At 45.5% G+C, this 22,500-nt stretch overlaps 1 protein-coding gene across 1 annotated transcript in view; it reads right to left on the bottom strand.

Annotated features, from left to right (window-relative positions):
• Positions 1–8,896: 8,896 nt before the first annotated feature.
• The window catches only part of ube2ql1 (ubiquitin conjugating enzyme E2 QL1), a 14,720-nt gene continuing 1,116 nt past the window's right edge, over positions 8,897–22,500 (bottom strand). The window contains exons 2-3 of the mRNA XM_079521826.1: positions 21,920–22,500; positions 8,897–9,030 (exon numbers count right to left, since the gene is read on the bottom strand). The exon at positions 21,920–22,500 is cut by the window's right edge and continues 340 nt beyond it. Of these exons, the coding sequence (XP_079377952.1) occupies positions 8,899–9,030; positions 21,920–22,500 (713 nt within the window). The 3' untranslated portion in view covers positions 8,897–8,898. The remainder of the gene's footprint in view (positions 9,031–21,919) is intronic.

Genomic DNA, 22,500 nt, shown 5'->3' with positions numbered 1-22,500 from the left:
CACACACACACACACACACACACACACACACACACACACACACACACACACACACACACACACACACACACACACACACACACACACACAGGGTAGAGTGGCTGGATGGAAACCGCAAGGTTGCCTGTTCAAACCCAGGCTCCCCCAGGCCGTTTTTGAAACCAGTCCCTTGACTTGAAGTGCTCTCGGGAGGTTCCCTCGTCAGGAAGTGCCCCTCCAGCTGAATCAAGTTTCCTTGATTAGGGTCCTGGGTATAAAAAACAGTTTGGAAATACACTCGCCCTCCTTGTGCAGAAACAGGAAACAGACAGTACCATTCGTTGCCATGGTTACCATCATGCAATTGTGTTACCTGTTATTTTATTGTTTGTACAGTTATATTGCATTGCATCGTGTATGTTTGTGACATGTGGATTTCATTAATATGGACATTTAAAAGGAAATACAGCGTGACTGTCAAAAAGGACATGTCATATACATACATGGTGTTTATAAATCTTTGTGTTAAAAGTTGTTTTGTTTGTGTGGTTTCATTTATAGTTTTTCACAGTGGGGTAAATAAAGAGCCCTTGTGAACATCAGTTGGAGCGTTGTCTATTCTGCATCCGATGAAGATTGTTTAGGAGCAGTTTATTTATCATTTATTTGTCGTGGTTCTTACATTTGTAGGTCGCGGGTTCCATGCGGACACAGAGCAGGGCTGTACAAGGCAATGGAGTCTAGATCGGCACAGACTCGCTCTTGAGGGCTTTATAAGCCACTTCCACTCAAGGCTGCTTGGTTTCGGACGACACTTAATATGGCGCAGCCTCGCGTGAACGCGCATACCGAGGGCAAGTGTGTAGGGCGAGTGGCGAGGAGGCGGTTTCAAAAAGAGGGCCAGCGTTAGTGTCAAAGTGTCCTTGAGCAAGACACTGAACCCCAAATTGCTCCTGATGTGTGGTTGGTGCCTTGCATGGTTTCTGCCGCCATCGGTGTATGAATGTGTGGGTGAATTGATGCACAATGTAAAGCGCCTTGGATAAAGGCGCTATAGGCACCATTTACCATTTACACACACACACACACACACACACACACACACACACACACACACACACACACACACACACACACACACACATACGTTTTTGCTACATAGTGGGGACGTATGACTAGAACCTCCCTTGTGGGAACACCCCTTTCTAGACATGGTACGCCTCTGAAAAAAATCAGGAACAAGAATCTGACTTTAAATTAGCAATATTCAATACTTTTTCCCCCAGACCTGACTGGATCCTCCCATATGGGGACTTATCAGATATTGCTATATTTGTGGACTTTTGTAATGCACAATCTCTGTAAAGCGCCTTGGATAAAGAAAGGCGCTATATAAATGCACCATTTACCATGACTTGGGTGCTAAAATAGTTGTAAAGATTGGCAGAATGATGTTGGAATCTCAATCTCGTGGTTCGACCACAAATAAAGATCATATTCTGATAAATTATTTCCCCACAACACAACATGACGCTGATCTTTCAATGTTTCTGTGTTGACATTGTTTGGCGCTGTGCTTGTGTCACAGTAACCTTCAGGGCAGTGCATAGTGTCTCACAATTGAATAAATGAATGTTTTTGTCTGTTGCTTCCACTCAAGTCTCCATGCAGTAGCAGAGGGTGAAAACACACCGCCGCTCCCTTCTTACAACTAACACAAGCTGAGACACCCCACACATGCATTCAGACATGCACACACACACGCACGCACGCACGCACGCACACACCGCACACACGCACGCACACACACACACACACACACACACACACACACACACACACACACACACACACACACGTTTTTCAGACATACATGTTAACCACCTAAGCCCTACTTGTACAATGAGTAGCAGAAATAGACGATCTACAAGCCCATGACGCTTGCATCGTGACACAACAAGCTTGTTGATGGGCTATTTCCCCCTGTGACCGCCCCTCCCCCCTGCCCCCCCCCCCCCCCCCAAGGAGGCCATGCACTACAGTGTGACATCATCAATCTCTCTCCCATTTCTCTGTGTTCCGTGCATGTCGCTCTGCCTCCCTAATGAACAACAGAGCAACCGTCAGCGCCACAACACAACAGTGCCCAGGGATCAATTAAATGTACTATACACTACAGTACAGTACATCAACGATGATGGCGATAGCACATTTTGTGTTTGTTCGTGTGTACATGGCATGCCAATTTGCATTCATTTGAGTCCTGCGGTGTGTTAGGTACATTGCTTAGGCCTCACTCAGACCTTTACAACAGATTGCTGTATGCTTGCTGTATACAAAGGGTGTGACACAGCTTGCCCCAATGCATTTCCAATGGGAGTCACATGGTCTGACACAACAGCTTGTAGTCCAAAATGTAGTCCTCAAACTTCCATTGGAAATGCATTGGGGCGGCCATGACACTCACAGCATTCATACAACAAGCATGCAGCAATGCTGCAAAGGTCTGAGTGAGGCCTTAGTCTGAAACAACCACCCTCTGTGGAGTGGATGCTGATAAAGGACCGAGGCGGAAGTGGTGTCTGTATATTAGAAAAGTACAGTACAAACTCTGAGAATGATTTGAACTCTTAGTTTACAAATGGAACCAATGAGCTTCAGGCTAGACTAGAATACAGTTAACCAGTAGGCAATAGGCATCTTACCCGTGGTGGGGAAAAGTACTCAATTATTTTAATTGTTAATTGAAATTGTTCAGTATCAGCACCGCAATATAGAAATACTAAAATAAAAGTCCGGAATTCAACATTTGCTTGAGTAAAAGTACAAAGAAATTGGCATCACAATGTACTTGAGGTGCCAAAAGTAAAAGTGCAGAATGTCCCATTTCCCAGCTTGTATAGATCGGCTATTTTCAAAATGCCGAAATGTATATAATTATAGGCCGGGCTGAATTGGTTAATGTATGTTTTGTAGTGATAATGAACATCTACAAAGTAACTAGTAACTAAAGTTTTCAAATCATAGTAGTAGAAGCACTATATTTGGATCTGAGATGTAGCGGAGTAGAAGTAAAAGCATTGTACTTAAGTACAATGTACTTGTACTTAGTTACTTTTCACCACTGCATCCTACCCAACACCAGATGTGCTACTTCTCAGTGGCGTGCACAGATAGACACTAGGGGGTGCTAGAGCTAGAGCAACCCTTTTGGCAATGTGCCCTTTTGAAAAAAAAAAAAAAAAAAAACTTTTTCTTTTCTTTTTCTTTTAAAAAAATAGCAGACCTACAAGCTCGTAGCGCGCCACTCGGTGGCGCGCTATGAGCTTGTAGATCTGCTATTTTTCAATAGCTAAAGCATAACATAATGCTAACACCAAAAGGGGTTCCCGCCCAAAATGGATTAAGGCAACCGGCCGGTTCCACGCGCTGCACAAGGTGCCCTTTTTTAACTTGAGCACCTGCCCCTCTAAATGTCTGTGCACGCCACTGCTACTTCTCAATGGAAGAGTACAGGGAGACCACTTCCAGTCCAACCAGCGATGACAGTTATAATATACCCTATCATACAGATTGGATCAAATGTTTTAGGCAATAGAATCATTTTCAGATATCAGCTTAAACATATATATTTTTTTCTCTGTGTAGACAGAGCACATCCACTGTGGTAATCAAGTGCAAGACAAAGAGAAGATCAGCGTCAGAAATAATAACAGTTTCTGCAACACCGAATTTCTCTCACACTCGCAACGTCTCGATCTTCTTCAGGGTAATTGTTACTTTAGAGATGTTCAGATTTTCATACTGTATGTGACAAGACAAGGGCCTTGTCTTGTCACATACAGTATGAGGATGAACCTGTTTTGATTGCCTTGAAGGCAATCAAAACAGGTTCATCCTCCTCACTAACCACGTCTCACGCGCAACCACTTATGAATCAAATACAGGGAATGGACAAAGTGTTTTCCGTAAAGGGTCTTGACACATACAATGTTTATTTTGTTCTTCAATCAATGTGAATTATTTGGATTACCAAGTGTGTGGGACCCAACCCCTACGTTGAGTACACTCACTGTACATAATTGGCTGCTTGGATGTACTCAACAACTCACTCAGCCTTTGCTGTACCTTCGATGTACTCTCTTTAGCACACACATACGTAAGCAGCACACTCTCTGGGCATCTGCTCCACACTCCACAAGAGAACATTGCGTTCTGATTAAGCAGGCAGTTTTGATATAGAAAAGAAAACTTCCTCATAGTGGAGGAGGAGAGGAGATGACACATTGTACCTAAACAGCGTTGGAAACATCGTGTCGACACAAACTGTGCTGCTGTGTGAGTCAGATAACAACTAGGGCAACACTGAGGCCAGGCCATGAAGGGGACATTCTGAAGTATAGTGTCATTAATACTTTAAAATGCTATACCTTCTATGAACGGTTGTCACAAAGTGAGGCAACCAGGTCAGGTGTAATGCAAAGAAGAGCCCGATTCATACTTTTGGCACACGTCAAAAAATTGCTGATCTAAAGCGGGGGATGCGGCGCATTGTGAGCTTGTAGATCAGCTATTTCCGGACTGCGTCGTATGACGGAGCATAAATTAGACATAAAGTAACAAACACGCGTTCAATCAGCAGGGTTTTGAATAAGCTGTAACTTTTATTGCACATTCCGGTTTAGTCTCGCACACGACGTTTTCGCCTTCTGAACTCGCCCACCTTGGTTTTCGACCAAACGCTCGAGAAGTCAGGAGTAGGAGGATGAAAGTTGCCCCCCCCGCAGATGCTTGGTCACGGGTCAGATCTGCACGACGACTCCTCACCGAGTTTAGGAACGGCAGGGGAGGTCACACTGACCGACCCCCTGGACCCGCGTCCAAGGCAAGGGCAACTTCTGTCCTTTTATTATACCCCCGAGCCCCAATCACTGTTCAGAACCAAGAGCCACCGGGGAAGGGGACAGCGGTGATGTCACCGAGGGTTGGAGGAGGTAATTCCCTGGAGCGAGGGGGGGGGGGGGGGGGGGGGGGGGGTTCACCGTATCCCACTGAGGGGAGGGGACACTCCCCCGGAGAATCTTGAGGCTTTTTGTGACACACTGTCCTGCTTTTAGTTCCTGAAAGTACCTCCCCTCTTCATAAACACGTCTACCAGCCCCCCCCCCCCCCCCCCATCCCATCCCACGTCACACAAATACATAGGCTATCATTCATAGTTTTTTGTTTTGTTTTTGTATTTTCTTTTTTTTTCTGCGACAATACCTGCGACATGCTTCAAATTTTCATTTTGGCAAACCACAAATAAATTAAAACACAAACATTCATAGAACACAATAGGACATATTTAGGACGCTTTTGAAAAAATAAAATACATACGGAATTGAAAAGAAGAACAGAAGAAGCATTTTGCGGTTTTGTTTTTCCCCATATTTTTTTTTCTTGTAAAAAAATGAAAGAAAAAATAAAATAAAAGATATAGCTATAGCTACCAATCACGTATCACATGCAGATATAATACAACATAATTCAATTCACCCAGTTAGTGTCTGCAAACTACAGATCTAAACTATATCACAAAATTATTTCTCTTGGAAACCAGCAAACACTCAAAGTTTTCGAGATATTTTGTCTTATAATACGTCATTTTTACAGCATCCTCTGCTCACTAGCCAATGGATCACTATACAATCAACCCTGAAATGACGAGCCAAAATTGCAGAGAGCACTAATACACCTTTTACTTTGCCCATGATCACATACCAGATGGTGTGTGGGGTCGTTTTGCCTGCGGTGGGAGTGTTACACACAAGACATTCTAGACATTCAAACCTACACACCCACACGTACAGTCGTACACTCATACACGTCAGTCGTATTTTATACTGCGTCATACAATGGCGCCACGAACGATGCAACGCTTTGTGAACTTTGAGAGCTGCTATTTTTGGAACGTTCTTGAGAATGTGTGAAATGTAACCAACCCCCTATAGGCCTATACCGACTTTGCCAAAAATAGGGACACCGAGCTGAAAGTGTTTACGCTTTCCTGTCCCATCTTCAGCTGGGTGGCACCACAACTATCCGTTCCTGAATCAGGGTCTGTCTGGGCTGACAAGTGCAGGCTTAACGCCTGGCTATTCCAGCAGTCCAACCCACCACCACCACCCCAACCTTCCTCCTCGCAGGAGAGGAGAGTGACAAATGCCAGCGTGTGGAGTAGGGAGCCCTTGACATCCACTTCCGTCGTGCTCTCTAATGGCGCTCCGGCTGAAATGTCAGACCAATTAGTAGCTCTAACTCTGACATTTAACTGGCAGCTAGCAAAAAAAATAAACGCATCAGGACCACAGAGCGGATGAGCAGACAAAGAACACAAGCCATCTGGCGTCCAATACGCATCCAACATGCTAATGTGGCTCTAGCGCCGAGCGCAGTGTTTACGCTAACGTCCGTTATGCGAATCGCGTGTGTGTTTTTGTGCGCGCGTGCCATTTGCGTTCGAGTGTGCTGCGGCAGTAATCGAGGCGAGTATGAAAATATTATCTGTGTAATCAGCCGTTCGGCGTCCCCCGGCTGACATTTCAAGGCAGCCCCGGACTTCAAAGCTGCCGCACTTCTCTCCAACCTCTTTGTGCGTCTAGTTTCGTCTCTCTCCCCCACTCTCTCTCTCTCTCCCGCTCTCCTTCCCTGCTATCGTCATCTCTCTCTCTCTCTCTTTTCCTCTATTGCTTCTTTGACTCTCGACAGACATCAATCAGGAGAGCGCTGAAGCACCACTCCTTCGATGGCGATGACGGAGCCGCGCTTGTTTAAAGGACTACTCTATCCGTGTCAGCAATCTGCTCCCGTCCGTCTTCATTTCAGCTGCAGGGGGGGGCGTGCGTGCGCACGCGCACAGGACAGGTGCACGCCGCTTACTCAGACTCTGCATTTTGTATGTCTCTCCGAAATAAGAGCGTTGGCCGAGTGCCTAAATTGTGAATGTGCAATTGTGTGTGTCCAGCAAAGCAAAGAATGTGTTTATTTTGGAGAACGGTTAAATGTCCAGCAAGCAGAACAGAGTCGGTTGGTAATTAATTGGATCGGAGAGAGGCGAGGCCTGTGCACACGGCAGACACACTCGCACAATAAAATACGATGACACACACACAACAAGACGATGCAACACGGATGGTGCAAGGTGCCAACCTCCACAATAACACTCCCCATGGGCCTCGCAACTTATTCACTGTACATCACTTTTTCCTTTTCCTCTGGTTAAAGGGGTCACATCCCTCATACTAGCTCATTACACACACACACACACACACACACACACATGCGCGCGTGGGCACACACACACACACTGAGGCTTGGCCATCGGCTATACCATCTGGTATCTAAATCATGGGAATTACAAGTCGTTTTCCTCTCATGATAATATGAGAGGAGAGAGTGAGAGAAAGGACAGAGAGAGAGAGAGAGAGAGAGATACGAGAAAGAGACACACAGAATGATGATTGACTGTCGTTCTATTTATCATACATTGTCTGCATGACGCAAACGCGTGATATATATATATTTCAATCAATATCCATCTACAACAGTGAGCTCTAAGTTTAGCCACGAGAGAGAGAGTGAAGAATGAGAGGCGAAATAAGCGAGCGAGAACAAGAGAGAAAAAAAGAGAGAGAGCACAGCTCCGCATAAATTACAATCTTCATGTTGCATTGAACTGTGGACAACAGCACAGTCGAAAAGGGAACGAAGAAAGGGAAAAGAAAATAGCAAATGAGTGAGTATAAACACCGGTGCGCTGCCGTCTATTAAACATTAACAGCTTCATTTATATGTAAATGATCCGACAGCCTGTGAGGCGAAGGAAAAGGTAACGGTGGATCAGTGCGACGTCGTCGGCATATTGTCGCTGTCGTGCGGAAAAAAACCTTGTATCTCCATGTTTCATCGTTTTTTTCTCCTTTTTTCTTCTCACCAGGGACCCCCAGGTTGAAAGTGGTTAAGTCTGTCCGGTTTTTGGGACATTGATTGATTGATTGATTGAAGAATTTATTAACAGTTTGCAGAATTACAGTACATTTCAAGCACAAACTCAATACAAAGGCTGTTAACTGTGAGTGGACGACCCAATTAAGCATTACACTTGTTTCCAATAGGGTCCACCATGTTCAAATCATCAAAACATTTAGAGACGTACAAATAGACACTTCTACATGCAAGGTTTTCCGCACGGCAGCTACAACACTTAAGAGAGTCAGGGGTGGGGGTGGTGTGGGGGGGGATTAAAGGGAGGTCAGAGTAGTGTGTGTGTTGTGGGGGGGGGGGGGGTCTTGTCCATTCAGTAGTCTTTCATGTGGGCCCAGAGAAGTCCCACGCGTGGTGCCTCGTGTCCCTTTGCACGTGCGCGTGTGTTTACATGCACCTGAAATCCAATCCCAGTAACCCGACACTCCGAGGCACGCACTCTCGGCGGGCAGGTTGTCCCGGCGACGCACGCGCGCACACACAAACACACACACACACACACACAAACACAAACACACACACACACACACACACACACACACCTCCCTCTCGAGACTCTGCAACTCCTGCTGAGGTTTCCCCGCGGGGGGTAAATCTCTCAGGGAGAGATGAGAGAGGCGGGGATGAAACGAGAAGCGTCGCTTCTTGGAGGACGAGTGACGATGACAGCGAATGTTCACTCTTCAAGAGTTCTTTTTTTTTTTCTTCCCTCTTCTTCATTTCGTTAGGTGACATGAGAAACGAAAAAAAAGAAAAAAGAAAGGAAAACAAAAACGAAAAGCACCCTTGGGGTGAAACGTAAGGGGGTGAAGTTGAGTTAGCGTGACATGTTTTCCGCGTCGGGGATATAGCCGGGCCGTGTCCGGCTGGCCCCGGGGGTCTGAATCCGGACCCTCAGCCGTCTGACACTGGAGGAGACACCCAGCCGTACTTCTCATGGGTCTTCACCAGGGATTTGAAGGTGGCCTCCGCCTCCTTGCGGCTGAACGCCTTCTTGGACTTCCCTGCTTTTCTACAAATTCGTCCCTGTGCAGAGAGAGAGAGAGAGAGAGAGAGAGAGAGAGAGAGAGGGAGAGAGAGAGAGAGAGAGATGTTATGACACACTGCTGGTTGACCAATACAAACTGCCATAGCCTCTGGCTGAAACCCCCCCCATTAGGAAATGGCTTAGCGAGAATTGCTAAAATAGCCTATGAACAAGCTATTTCACAGTGCGTTGCACTGACCTCTTTTTTTTCAATTGGCCCTCCTCCTGTGGACCAAGATTTGATAAATGCTTGTGGCCTGCAGTGAGGCCTTTTAGAGCAATATAGGGGCCGTGTGTCCACAGAGAACGCATTTTGAGCTGAGGAGCGCTTTGGATATCGTGTCCATAGCACACAGCGTGAACACTGTTGGAACCTATCAATCATTGAGATGCTAGCAATGATACAATGTCGGGTTGTCACATACAATCAGGAGGATCAAAATGACCGGCGCTCCTTTCCAAACGTTTAGTTGTTTTCCAGCTTGAAGCGTCCATGATGCCAGTCAGCCCTGGGAAGGGAAGCGCACCAGCGCGTCTTTACCATTATGAATACATGGAAGACTGACAACTTACGCCGGGGCTCCACCGGGCGTGTCACATCACGCGTGCGACGTGCGTGCGTCAAAAAACGAACCGGGGCAATTTTAATGCAGTCACGCAACGCAACGCAGGCAGTGGAGCCACCCTTCATTGATTAAAAAGGGAACATTCCCTGACGGTGACGGAGACGCAACGCTGCCGCGCCCGGTGGAGCCCCGGTGTAAGTCTGTCCCCGAACATTCGGGGTTCGAACCTTCGCTTGTTAGGGTTGGCACTCGAATCTTAATTAATGGGCTTGAACCATTCGTTGTTTTTTTTTGTTGTTTTTTAATTCCCCTTTTTTTAACTCGAGGTTCGGAGCCGAGGTTCGGAGCTCCAAGGTTATTTTTCAAATTAATTACAAATGAATGGTTCGAAGGTTCGCTCGAAAATTCCTGCCGAAGGTTCGAGTCCTAAAAACAGGGCTAGGGTACAGCCTTCAAAAGGCATTCTATGTGGACACAGCCAGTGGGCGTGGTTTTCTGGTTCCACTGAAAAATAGGCCATTAATTTTTCCCATAGATTTACAAAAATATTTATATACATCAATGCCCATACCCTATAGGTGGGGTTGGCGAAAGTGGCCTTTCTCTGTGGAGTTTGCATGTTCTCCCGGTGTTCCCTAGGGTCGGTCTATGTCTAATGACGAGCGACATTTCGACACGAGCGACATGTCGTTCGACACGAGCGACCTTCCTCAGGCTTGAGGAAGGTCGCAAGACCAAAACATTGCTCGTTATTCATCTAAATATAAGCTCTTGAACCAGCAAGTGCATGGCAGTGTGCAAGTGGCCTCCCTCCTTCTCCTTGATTCTAGGCTTAAAATAATTGATTGATATAAATATTTATGTAAATCTCTATGGGAAAAACGAATGGAAACCAGAAATCCACACCCACTGCTATGCTATACAGTCAATGAGAAGTGACAATGTACCCTTCGTCACGAGGCAGGAGGTAAATGAGTGTGAACTCTGTAACAACCCATTACATCAGTAAATGAAGAATGCATCTATATGTGATTATTACACGGCTTGGTTGAATGCTCGATTCTGATTGGGCATTCACAGCATTTTACGGTCTGTTATGTCTCAATAGCTAAAACAAAAGGAAAATGCCTGGGTTCACGAGGCTACTCAGTAACAGACCTCTGCTATGAATAACAGGCCGGTAGAAATTGGCTCATTTGCAACACCTGTGGTGAGAGAAATTGGCTCATTCGCAACACCCGTGGTGAATATACAATCTAAATGCACTATTACCTTTAGTGGAAGCAATAAAATAATCTTTTGGCGTTATACGATAAAATTATCAATTTGCTGTAGAGGGGAAACGGTAGGGGGTCTAGTACAGAGCCCTGAGGGACTGCGATCAATTAAAGAGACCCCTCCACCTCACGTTAGGGTCCTACATCAGCCTGTCAGGGTTTAGTTCTCAATAATGACCGCCAGTTCATTGTCATTCACATAAATGAACATATATTTACTCTTGTGACTGGAGCAAAAAAACATTGCATCCGGAACACTATAGTATTCTGATAAGATGCAAGGTGAAAGCCACCTTCTCTTCTTCACACACTGGAGTTTATAGTACATGCAATGAAAAACAAAGACACACAAAACTAATGAAGGTGTGGGTGTGGGCGCCTTTGTCTGACAATAAAGGGCCTTGCAAACGGGGAGCGAGGAACGCACACGTTGTTGCCTGGATCAACGACAGGTCTGCTCAAGAGGGGCGCAACAACGCACGCGTAAAAGAAAAGCTAAACCGAATCCAGGTCTCGTGAGTCGTGGGCGTGTGCACGAAACGAGCACGCACGCAACAAATTCACGGGACCACACTCACGTAAATACCCAACAATTGTTTTTTCGAGAAATCGGATGGGCACCCCAGGTTGCTATTGAAAGAATGGAAGGGCACACAAACTGAGAGAATTATTGATACGCGTGCCCGTGACACGGAACCATGACAAACATGCGATTCACGGGTGAGAGTGTTGTCAATGGATTTCTAATAGCGCTGCTTGACTTAAACGTAAATCTGTATTTCTGTACTAGTATTTTAGAGGCCAATTGCTTGCAAAGAGAAGGGCACACACACACACATGCACACACACACACACACACGCACACACACACACACACACACACACGCCAAACAGGCTGGCTAGCAGACTATATCAGCAGACGCCGGTAAACCAATTGTCTGTCACTCACACTTCAACCACATTAAACAGTATAATCCCCTAAATTAGGCTCTTCTTGTGTGTATGTGGCTGAACATCTGCGTTCAAAAGAATTGTTCACACACAAATGGAGATTAAAAAGCCTCGCTTTGCATTACTGCAGTGGGCTGCTGTGACTGCCTAATAGTGCACGGCACGCTGCTGTAGAAAGGCACCACTGTATTTTCAACAATCTCTGTGCGAGAGCAGTTTTTAGGCCTACTGCAAAAAAAAAGGAAATGTCGGCACCTCACAAGGCCTTCAGAAGCATCATTTTAGGTCTTGTGGTATTATAGGTCCTCCCATTATGTTATATACTTTGGGTACCCCATGGCTTTGCTCCTTTTTTTAAATCTACACCAAATCTACAAGCTCCCAAGACAACGCTTCACATTGCAGCGCATTGGGAGCTTTTACATTTAAATGGCTTTTCACCCCAGAATAGGGATGCTAGGGTTCATGAGGTTAAAACTCAAACTAATGAGTCCTCTAGGTTGGAAAATAAAAATGAATAAAAAAAGGTCAGTAAGTCACCAACGTCATTTTCGCTATCATGTGATTCCAGACGGCAGATTCGTCGCACCATGGGAGCCAAACTACACCCGGAAGTTTGGTGGAATGCATTGGAGTCAAAGAGAGCCCAGTGACCAGTGAACAAACACTAACAAACACTATTTCTGAATGACTGAGACCTTCGTAAAGTAATCGCAATGGAAAATAAGAGAAGACATATAACTTGCTTTCCGATGTATACACTGTGTAATTTTATGGAGGTACATTAAGGCCTATTCATAGTTTGGATTTTCGGTGGTGAGGTGGAGCTTGGCGGAGCTCAGCGCCGGAACCTCCCTCCTGCCTTCCAGTACCTGTAGAAGGGCTACAATATACAATACGTCTCTATATTCATTTTCACGTCAACTAGGCTTCTTCCTGGTCATTCTATTTCCAGTACGATTCCAAAATAAAACATGGGTTGAATGATCACATTGCAAGTACAAAACAAAAACACTTTGAAATGTGTGCCCGCTTTGAGAGGAAATAGGTGGCTAATGGAACCCCCTTGACACATTGTCAAGCCTGTGTTATGAGTGACGGGCACTGACGGCGCGTAACTAAAACAACTCTCAGTCTCCCGCGACTTTTGCATCTGTTGTCGTTCGTTGCACATGGAATATGGAACATATACTTTTATGAAGCAATAGTTTAACTGCTACTTGGAGTTTAGCCTTGTGGACAGCATGCGTTTTGTTTTCAAAACAAATGGTGAGTTTAGTTGATTCTTATGAACAGAACTGACTGGTTATCATTGCCATCTTTGTGAAATCTTGCAAAGACACCCGGCTTTACAGCATGGCTCAGAATTGAATATCTGATTGCTTTGGTGGGCCCGAAATAAAAAAGACTACAGAATGAAGTAGTAGTAGCGGAGTTGTCATCGGCGGAGGAGAAGGAGGACAACAACTACAACGCGCAGGTATTTAGCATTGCGTACGGTTCTGATGATGGGCCAGTGGGCCACGTACCATAACTTGTTATACTGTATTTTATACAGTATCTAATGTTATACTGTAGTAATCTCATTTGTGCCGCTGTGCCAACTGAACTGCAGATGCCTACTATAGCTGTAGTGTGTTCTTACGGCCGGTGGGTCCCTGTGGAATCTGCTGCTGCAAATGTGCCTACTACTATATGCCTACTCTATTGTGTTCTGACGGGCGGGCGGGCGGGTCACTGGCCGTTGGTTGCGTTAAAAAAGGTCAAAAAGATAATAAAAATGAATTTCTCGTGTGCTTGTGCACACACGCAAGCTCCGTCACCTAATAATTTACAAATTAAGCACTGGTCATGGCTAGGGGTGGGTCCCGAACCTCGGGACCAAGCATGTACCGAACCGAACATGCTTGGGTACCGGGCACCCGTTACAATAAATTCAATTTTCGGTTCTCTCTATCGGTTCCCACAGACACGCAGTCGCACGCTATATATTTATTTTCTTTCCTTTTAATAGACGCGCAAGGGAACAGAGCTGATCTACAAGCCTACACCGCGTTGCATCAGCGACACGTTGTGGTTTGCAGATTGCCGGAGGCGGAGCTATCTCTCTGCATGGAGTTGTTGTGGAGGAGTCTAGAGACGTGCTGTGTCTGACAGAGAAGCAAGCTCCTCTAGTTACATACAAATTTGAGCTGTTGGCATAATTTTCGTAATTTTCAAATGAAGTTCACGTGAGGAAACTTTTAAGAGAGCTAGGACAGGAGTCTTGCGCCTTGCCTGAGTTGCCTCACTGCAAGGAGAGAGAAAGCGTTGGTGTCGGGTGACAGACGCACGCCCGTGTGTGTGTGTCTGTGTGTGTGTACCCATCCCTAGTCATGGCGTATCCATGACGTCAGCGCGTGCGTCTCTTCCTTCTGTAACGTTCCTCGTTTTACTCCAGTTTCAGCTGTCTGTCATTCTCCTCCGGCCAATTAGCCTGTGCTAATTGTTAATCGTGTTCGCATGTGGCCTGTTTGTACCAGCCAATCATGTTGATCGTCCATTACATTCACATGTGGCAGTGTGTCTTGCTAGCTCTTGTGTCTTTAAACGCCCTGTCTCTGTCAGTATATCTGTTGATATATTAGCCTGTTTCCGGAAGCACTTTGTGCCAGCCTGTTTTATAACACCTGCTCTCAGCCCGTTGTCGAGTAAACTCCTTTTTGCCCCACAATTCCTGTCTGCTCATTACTGCACTAGTGTCCAGCTTCTGATTCCTGACAGTTCAACCTTCACATTCTCTATTTAGGCCCCTTCGTTCCAGATGACCCGCCAATATGTCCGACTAACCCGATTCGTTAATTTGTTACTACTTTTGTACGCCGCCCGTCTCTGTGTGTGCTTCTCAGGAATGTTTATGGTAATTGTCTGCCCCCATTCTGTCTTGAGTGTTATAATATTACAACACAAGGTTTGAATACTGTCCGCCTGCCACAATAGAAAGGACTTGTGGGGCTTAAATGGAGAGGAGGTGACACTGTAATACTGAGCGAGCTGGTGAGCAGGGTTACAGTTTCCATCCCGGTAACAACTTTGGCCTAATTTCAACGTGGCATCTAGTGACGCTAACCCTAGTCCTGGTTTCCAATCTCTCCGTTTTTCACGGGCAGTCAAACAACACACACATGCACGCACGCACGCACGCACGCACGCACGCACGCACGCACGCACGCACACACGCACACACGCACACACACACACACACACACACACACACACGCGCGCGCGTCGCGTGCACACACACACACACACACACACACACACAACAATGGAAACTAGAAAGGTCGCAATTTTGAAAAATTGCAAAGGGTGGTTGCCGCAATCGCTTACATAGGCCCTTCCCACTTATTTTGCTAGTCAATTACAATGTCAATTCACCCGTGCGATCATGTGGAAGTAATTCGGAGGGGATTTATCCCCCCAAAAATCATGTTTTTGCAACAAATGGTTACATTTTTTGCATTTGCGTCTCCCCCTATGGATGAAAATGGAATTGCTTTTGGCTCTGTATTGATGCCATGTGAGTTTTCGCATTTTCCCATTCATGTCAATGGGGAAATTGAATGCACGAATAAATTAATATCAATTAAACTATACAACATTTCTCTTAGCAATGAGCAAGCACACCATTCCCGAAGAAGCCGGTCAACTTGAGATATGGCTCAAGTGCGTACCGTCAAAACTGTGGGAGGAGTAGCGAATCCAAAAGATCTGGGACAATCTGGGACTGGGTAATGATCTATTCTAGACTAGTAGACCACTGGTTCTCAACGTGAGGCCTGGTAGGAGTCCTTTTGAGTCTGAGAATCACTGCACTAAAAACATAGATCCTGAAATCAAGCCCACAAAATGTTGCAGAGAAACCCTGCACTGCACCCATCAAAAGATGATACAAATTGATAATATAGACAACCACAATGATAATTGAAAACCTTCCATGCAACCCTCGATAATATCACTATGTTGTGTCATTGAGATGCAATGAATACATCACACATTATCTCCATAGACATGTCATGTAATATCTGTGATTGATTATCTCTGCATATCTTCACATTCTGCCATATGGTTGCTGTCACCATCTCAAAATGGCTGCTGCCATCTTGGAAATGGATTACTATGGTTGATTGATGTCATTTAGAGTTGAACATCATGCCTCCATTAGATGAGTGGCTCTGAACAGGGTGTACCACTATAAGCCAAAGCCACACAAGTACACACCGTTTTATTTTGACTTAATTGTATATGGGAGGAGACTCACACACACAGTAAGATCCAGAGTGTGAAGCTTCTACAAAATCCTGTGATTGGACAATGGGCTTTCATTAGCAGCATTGTGCTCTATTCATCCAAAACAGTGTGCAGAGAAAGACATATATTTTGTCCCCTAGGCCTATAGGGCAGGGGTTTTCAACCCTTTTAATACCAAGTACCACCACAGAACATATCTGGCTTTCCAAGTATCACCATAATAACATAAAATAAAATACAGGAGCGAGGCCTGGGCCATGGCTCAGTGGTCCAGGCACCTTGGCTGGTAATCCAGTCTCGCAGTGTGCCACAGGTTCGACTCCCGATCCTGACAGCCTTTACTGCTGTCTTCCCCCCCATCTCTCTCCCCATTTCCTGTCAGCCTACTGTCTGTCCCTCCATAAAATATATAAAATAAAGGCGAAAGCCAAAAAAAATAAATAAATACAGGAGCATAGACCTGCCCCATCCTATTCAGCTACTAACACAGGAGGAAAATGTAATTAATTCTTTGAATCGTTTTGTTTTTGTTCCATTCCTAAGCCAATTTTGCTGCTGCTCTGACGAAACTCTGTCTATCAGCACACATATTTCTAATGTGATTAATCCGTCCCCAAATCTTCTATTAACGGCTAGGTGTGCCGTCATGCTCATTTCAGCACGTCTGGAGAGCCTATTTCAACCAATTGCTTGGTCAGAAGAACTACCTGTATTAATATAAACATTTCATTCCACTTTTGTCTTTTTGTCTTTTCTGAGCGACTCCTCTGCGTACCACCAGAGGGGGGCTCAAGTACCACTAGTGGTACAAGTACCAGTGGTCGGGAACCTCTGCCCTAGGGGCCCTACGTGCTGGGTGTTGTGCATGTGACAAGAACACTGTGGCTTCTTTTTTACCGGGGTTGAACCGGTTCCGTTATTTTTTCATGCCTAATTTCGAACCAGTGTTGAATTGTTTTCAGAGCCCTAAAAGTTCGTTCGGAACTCTAACCAAAAAAGACTTGTTTTGTTTTTTCTTGCCCTGAACTATGCAGATGCGATAAAAAATGCGATACAAAAAGAAAGAAAGAAAGGAAACAAACTGTAAATGTTATTGACAACTGAATTCCCCCAAGAAACGGACATTGGACCGGTCATATTCAACACACATTGCTGGCCAAGCCTGGAATCAAACCTGAGGCAACTGGGGACTCCTGCTCCCCAGGCGGGCTCTCTAAGCATTCAGCAATGGTTGTGTCCGTGTCCAGTTCCGTGAAAGCACCAATGTTCCAAGAATCTATAACAGAACCAGTTCTAGAACCAACGTTCTTTTGGTGGAGAATTGTGAGACAGCAAGGTGTAACTACTAACACACACACACACACACACACACACTGGCACACACGGGCACACAGACACATGGGATGAATGTGTGCTCAAGGCATATATGTCAGTGTTTATCTATCTCAGCTAAGCGCTTCGCTCATTGAAGAGGGACACACTTGTGTAAAGTGGCTGCTGGGTAATCTTGTGAATGGAGATCAGTCAATGGGCGGGGAGGGGAACCCAGTGCATGTTGGGAAGCAGCTCTGGGCTGGCTGGGGATTGCGTAATGTCGGTCTGACATGTACGTGGTTGGTGGTGGGGGGGGGGGGGGGGGGTAGGGTAAACATACTAGGATCAATGTCGTGACCATAATATGGCCCTCAGGATAGTACTGTACATGGTTGAGGTTAGCGTGTGTGTGTGTGTGTGTGTGTGTGTGTGTGTGTGTGTGTGTGTGTGTGTGTGTGTGTGTGTGTGTGTGTGTGTGTGTGTGTGTGTGTGTGTGTGTGTGTGTGTGTGTGTGTGTGTGTGTGTGTGTGTGTGTGTGTGTGTGTGTGTGTGTGTGTGTGTGTGTGTGTGTGTGTGTGTGTGTGTGTGTGTGCGCGCGTGAGATCATTTAAGGCTTCTGCGCATGTTAACCGTTTAAATGCTGCTGTCCAGTCAGCACAGCTGCATTGCACAAGATGACTTGTCTTAATAAATCAAAACACAGAGTGTCGCACAAAGAGATAAAAATCCATATTCTTTAAATCCTTATGTAATGCCACAAGATGACAAATGTTTCAGCTATCCAGCCTTCATCAGTCCTAAAAATCTGTCATCTTTTGATTTATCATCAGTTTATTTGGACAACGCACCAGAATGGTCAGAGGTAGTAGAGATACAGTAGGCCTATGTTTGTTCAAGATTACTTGACACATTGGTTCTAACCTATGCATACTACAGATATACAGTATACTGTGTAAATCAAAAGACAAATGAAAATGCAAACCAACATTGGTTTATTTATTCAGATATTTTCCTTTCTTTTGGCTTGACCACAAATGCTATGAATGTTATTCAGATAGCATGTTGTTTAGAGTCTAAGTAAGACAGATTCTAGGTTTTTGTATGTAGTTTCTGTGAAGCACTAAGCTGTTTTCTTTGCAGTTCACACTACTAAAGCGACCTTTTAGTGTTTACCTTGTAGTTTGTTGGCCAGGGTTCATTCAATTTACTCTGATGTCGCACTTGTAAGTCACTCTGGATGAGAGCGTCTGCTAAACGCCTAAATGGTAAACGCCAGAGTCCCTAGATGGTAGACTTTAGGGAACAGTGGCATGACCACAAGAGTGGTGTTGGTGACGTCTGTCGTTAAGTGCTATCCACTTGAAATGACACCTGATTATTTGCTCTGTCCCTGCAGTGAGAGCAGACTAGAGTGTGGTGTCTCAATGTTGAGGCTGCTGTGTTTCTGTTCCTGTTGTCATGGTCATGTGTTTGAAGCTTAAGCTTTCTGTCCAACCATTGATGATAAAAGAACAGGCAAGAGAGATACGTTTTAGTCTAAGTCGGTGGTTCTCAAAGTGGGATCCGGGGACCTCAAGGGAGCCTTGGAGGGTTCCAAAATGAGTTCATGTAGCAATAACAACACTTTAACCCTATTTTCTGTCAGCTAATCGCAAATAGCTGATCTACATGATCTGCGGATCCTGATCTGATCTTCTAGAATCTAGATCGTCTATTTCCAAAAGATCTTTACAATGTGTGAAAAGATTTTAATAATTTTGAAATGTTTTAACAAAACAAGTCTTTCATATACAACATAACTACAGATGGGAGTCTACGGCTGAAAACCACTGCTCTAAGTGTACTCTCATCTCCACTGAGGTGCGTTTGTGTTTTTTGAACATACATTGTATTGTGTGTGCACACACACACACACACACACACACACACACACACACACACGGTGTATGTACGCCGCAGTACAGTATGTGTGTTCATGTTCGCCCCTACATCTGTGAGCGAGGAGGACACAGGTTTGTTCTCTTTCAGCTCACCTGTTTATCACTCTGCACATCCACTCACACTAAAAATAGAGGCAGCTTCTAAACAAGCCGCCCACCTCCATGTTGTCACAGGGAGCCAGTGTGAAAGAACATATCTATATTTACATATCTATATTTACATATTAACATCTATATTTATACTATTCTAAAGCCTTCTAAAGCCTATAGAGGCTTGTTTGTCATTTCACAGTGCAGGGGAGACCGGTAAATCAGACAAGACAATCAGGGCATGTATGAACAAGCCCTGAATGTGTGCACATAACACATAGCGGTTGGAATAACGTGTTCCTCCACACGCTACGTCCAACCGGTGAAACTCCCCCCTGTCAGGTGAAAAGAAGCGGCTTTGGACTCCTCATGCATCGAAGGAAGCATGAGGTCAGTCCGTTGCTCTCCCCAGGTTGGTAGAGGAAGTGTAAACCCAGGATTACATTATATATTTGACACTGGGTGAGAAAATGGGTTACAAAATCGTGGGCTAAAATTTTGAAAAAAAGAGACAGGCACAGACAGACACACACACACACACACACACACACACACACACACACACACACACACACACACACACACACACACACACACACACACACACACACACACACACACACACACACACACACACACACACACACACACACACACACACACACACACACACACACACACACACACACACACACACACACACACACACACACACACACACACACGGCAGACAGACATAAACAGAAACAGGCACACACACACACACACACACACACACACACACACACACGCACACACACGTGCACACAATTAATCAATATTGCCTCCATTAGTAAGCTACAGAGAGAAGACACTGCACTATAATTAGGAAGCACTGCAGAGCAGCATGCAGGCTCATCACCCCAAGCAACAAATCTAGATAAACCCATGGTGTTGGGGAGCTATTTTAGATGGGGATGTACAGTATAAAAATATATGTATGGTGAAACCATTTTTAATCGTTCGAACAAAATGATTCACACACCGAAAAGACAGACGGACACAGACCTAGGTCAGTAGTTCTCAACCTGTGGGCCGAGGCCCACTGGCGGGCCAATGAGGATATTGCAAGTGGGCCCCCAAATAATTTCCCGAAACACTATAGATTTTCATGTGAATATAACATTAATTCGTTCACAATCGACTGAGAACACATACTTTTGAGCTTTTCAAGTGCATGGCCCTCATGGTCCAGACAAGGTTGAGAGAGCCACTATCATAGGTAAACATGTTTCTGTACTCTTGGCCCCCCTCTATCAGATGTAAAACATGTTTAACATGTTTTACATGCTTACAGGTAAACATGTTTCTGTACTCTTGGCCCCCCTCTATCAGATGCACGATGACTCCAGGACAAAAGAGTGACGTTCAGTTACATCATCACATCACTGAGAAACGAAGAAGAAAAAAAGGAACACGTCGGGTCTCTGGTGTTTGGGGGGGAGGGAGGCTCTGCGAGTTTACATAACACATCATATTTCCTCACGTAAGGCTGTCATCATAACAGTGACGTCAAAGAAAAGGGCATATGCAGGCGAATAGAACATATCATTGCTCATGCATTATGAGACACAATTCTGGATGTATATAGCTAAAATTATAACCAAAGTCGGTGAGTTTGCAAATCCATGGGAATTGCATGGCTGCAGCATGGTGCATTGCACTGCATGGGAACATGAAATACAGATTTAACAGGATTACATAATATGGTCAGCTATAGGGCGGCTGGTATACCAGCTGACTACATCTATCCATATCAATCCATCTACACCTCCCTCCAAGAGATATGATAGGACAAAGGATACGGGTTCTATTAAGGATTTAAGCTGCCCGCTAAAGCTTTTGAATAGCTGAATGGTTTCCCTATATTAAAAATACAATAGACTTTATAGTCTTAGATATTGAGTGCCTTTAGGCTATATTAGCCTATTATGCCTATAACGGTTTGGATGCTGTGGAATTGTATGGCCAAGACTATATGTAATTTTATGGAAGCCATCATTTCAATCAAATGATGTCACTCTGGTGGAACAGATAGATATATTAATAAATTGACCTTGTAGCCTATCAAGCTGTATAGCCTACATGTGTTCATTCCATGAAATGGCCGCCGAATTGTCACATAAAAAGTAATATATATTAGGACGTTCCCTATAAGGAGCTAGGACCTTGCCTCCAGCATTAAAATATAGATGCAGCACTCAATTCAGGGCAGATCTCGACAAATGCAACTACACCTATGCGTAAAGCGGTTATAGCGCATTAATAACGCATGACGCTGACACGGCACGGGTGTCAAATGACACAAACCCCTGTCATTTCAGAGCGTCTCCCGTTTCAAAACATTAATTCACAACATGGGCTATTGAAATGGGGATTATGAAAGACAACAGAAGCGGCGCCCCCGGCCCTGACACTCACCTGTCCTTTTACGAGGCTTGCGGCAAATTGCCTCATGACGGCTTCCACCGTGTAGGCGCTGGACCACCCACGGGGGGTCAACAGTTCCATGCATATGGCCCCGCCGTCCAGCACGTAGCCGTTCTCCAGCCGCGGCGTGAGCACGCGCATGAAGGGCGGCGAGAAGGGGAAGTTGTCGGGGAAGGAGACGTTGAGCAGGATGAACTCGGTGTTGGTCTCCTTCATGTCCTGCCACAGCGCCGAGTCCTTGTCCACCTGGTGCAGCTTGACGTTCCAGTCGAACAGATTGTCGTCCACCAGCTCCACGCTGATGAAGTTGTCGCCGAGCCGCCGGATCTCCTGCAGCTCCTTCATGAGCCGCCGCGTCCGCACCTGGGTGCAGTGCTGCCGGTGCGGCGGAGCGAGCTGCGCCGGTATCGAGGCGCCGCCGCCGCTGCTCGCTTTACTGCTCCCGCCGAGCAGCTGCACACCCCCGACGACGACCCCCGCCGTGTCCTTCTGTCCCTGCTTACTGCTGCTGTCCTTATCCTTACCGGACGGCTTGTCCTTGCCGTGCTGGTCCAGCTTCCTCGCCTTGATCT

The sequence above is a fragment of the Electrona antarctica genome (assembly GCF_951216825.1).
Source record: "Electrona antarctica genome assembly, chromosome: 15".
NCBI lineage: Eukaryota > Metazoa > Chordata > Actinopteri > Myctophiformes > Myctophidae > Electrona > Electrona antarctica.
The sequence above is the reverse complement of the archived record's forward strand: the minus strand, read 5'-3'. Positions and strand labels throughout refer to the sequence as shown.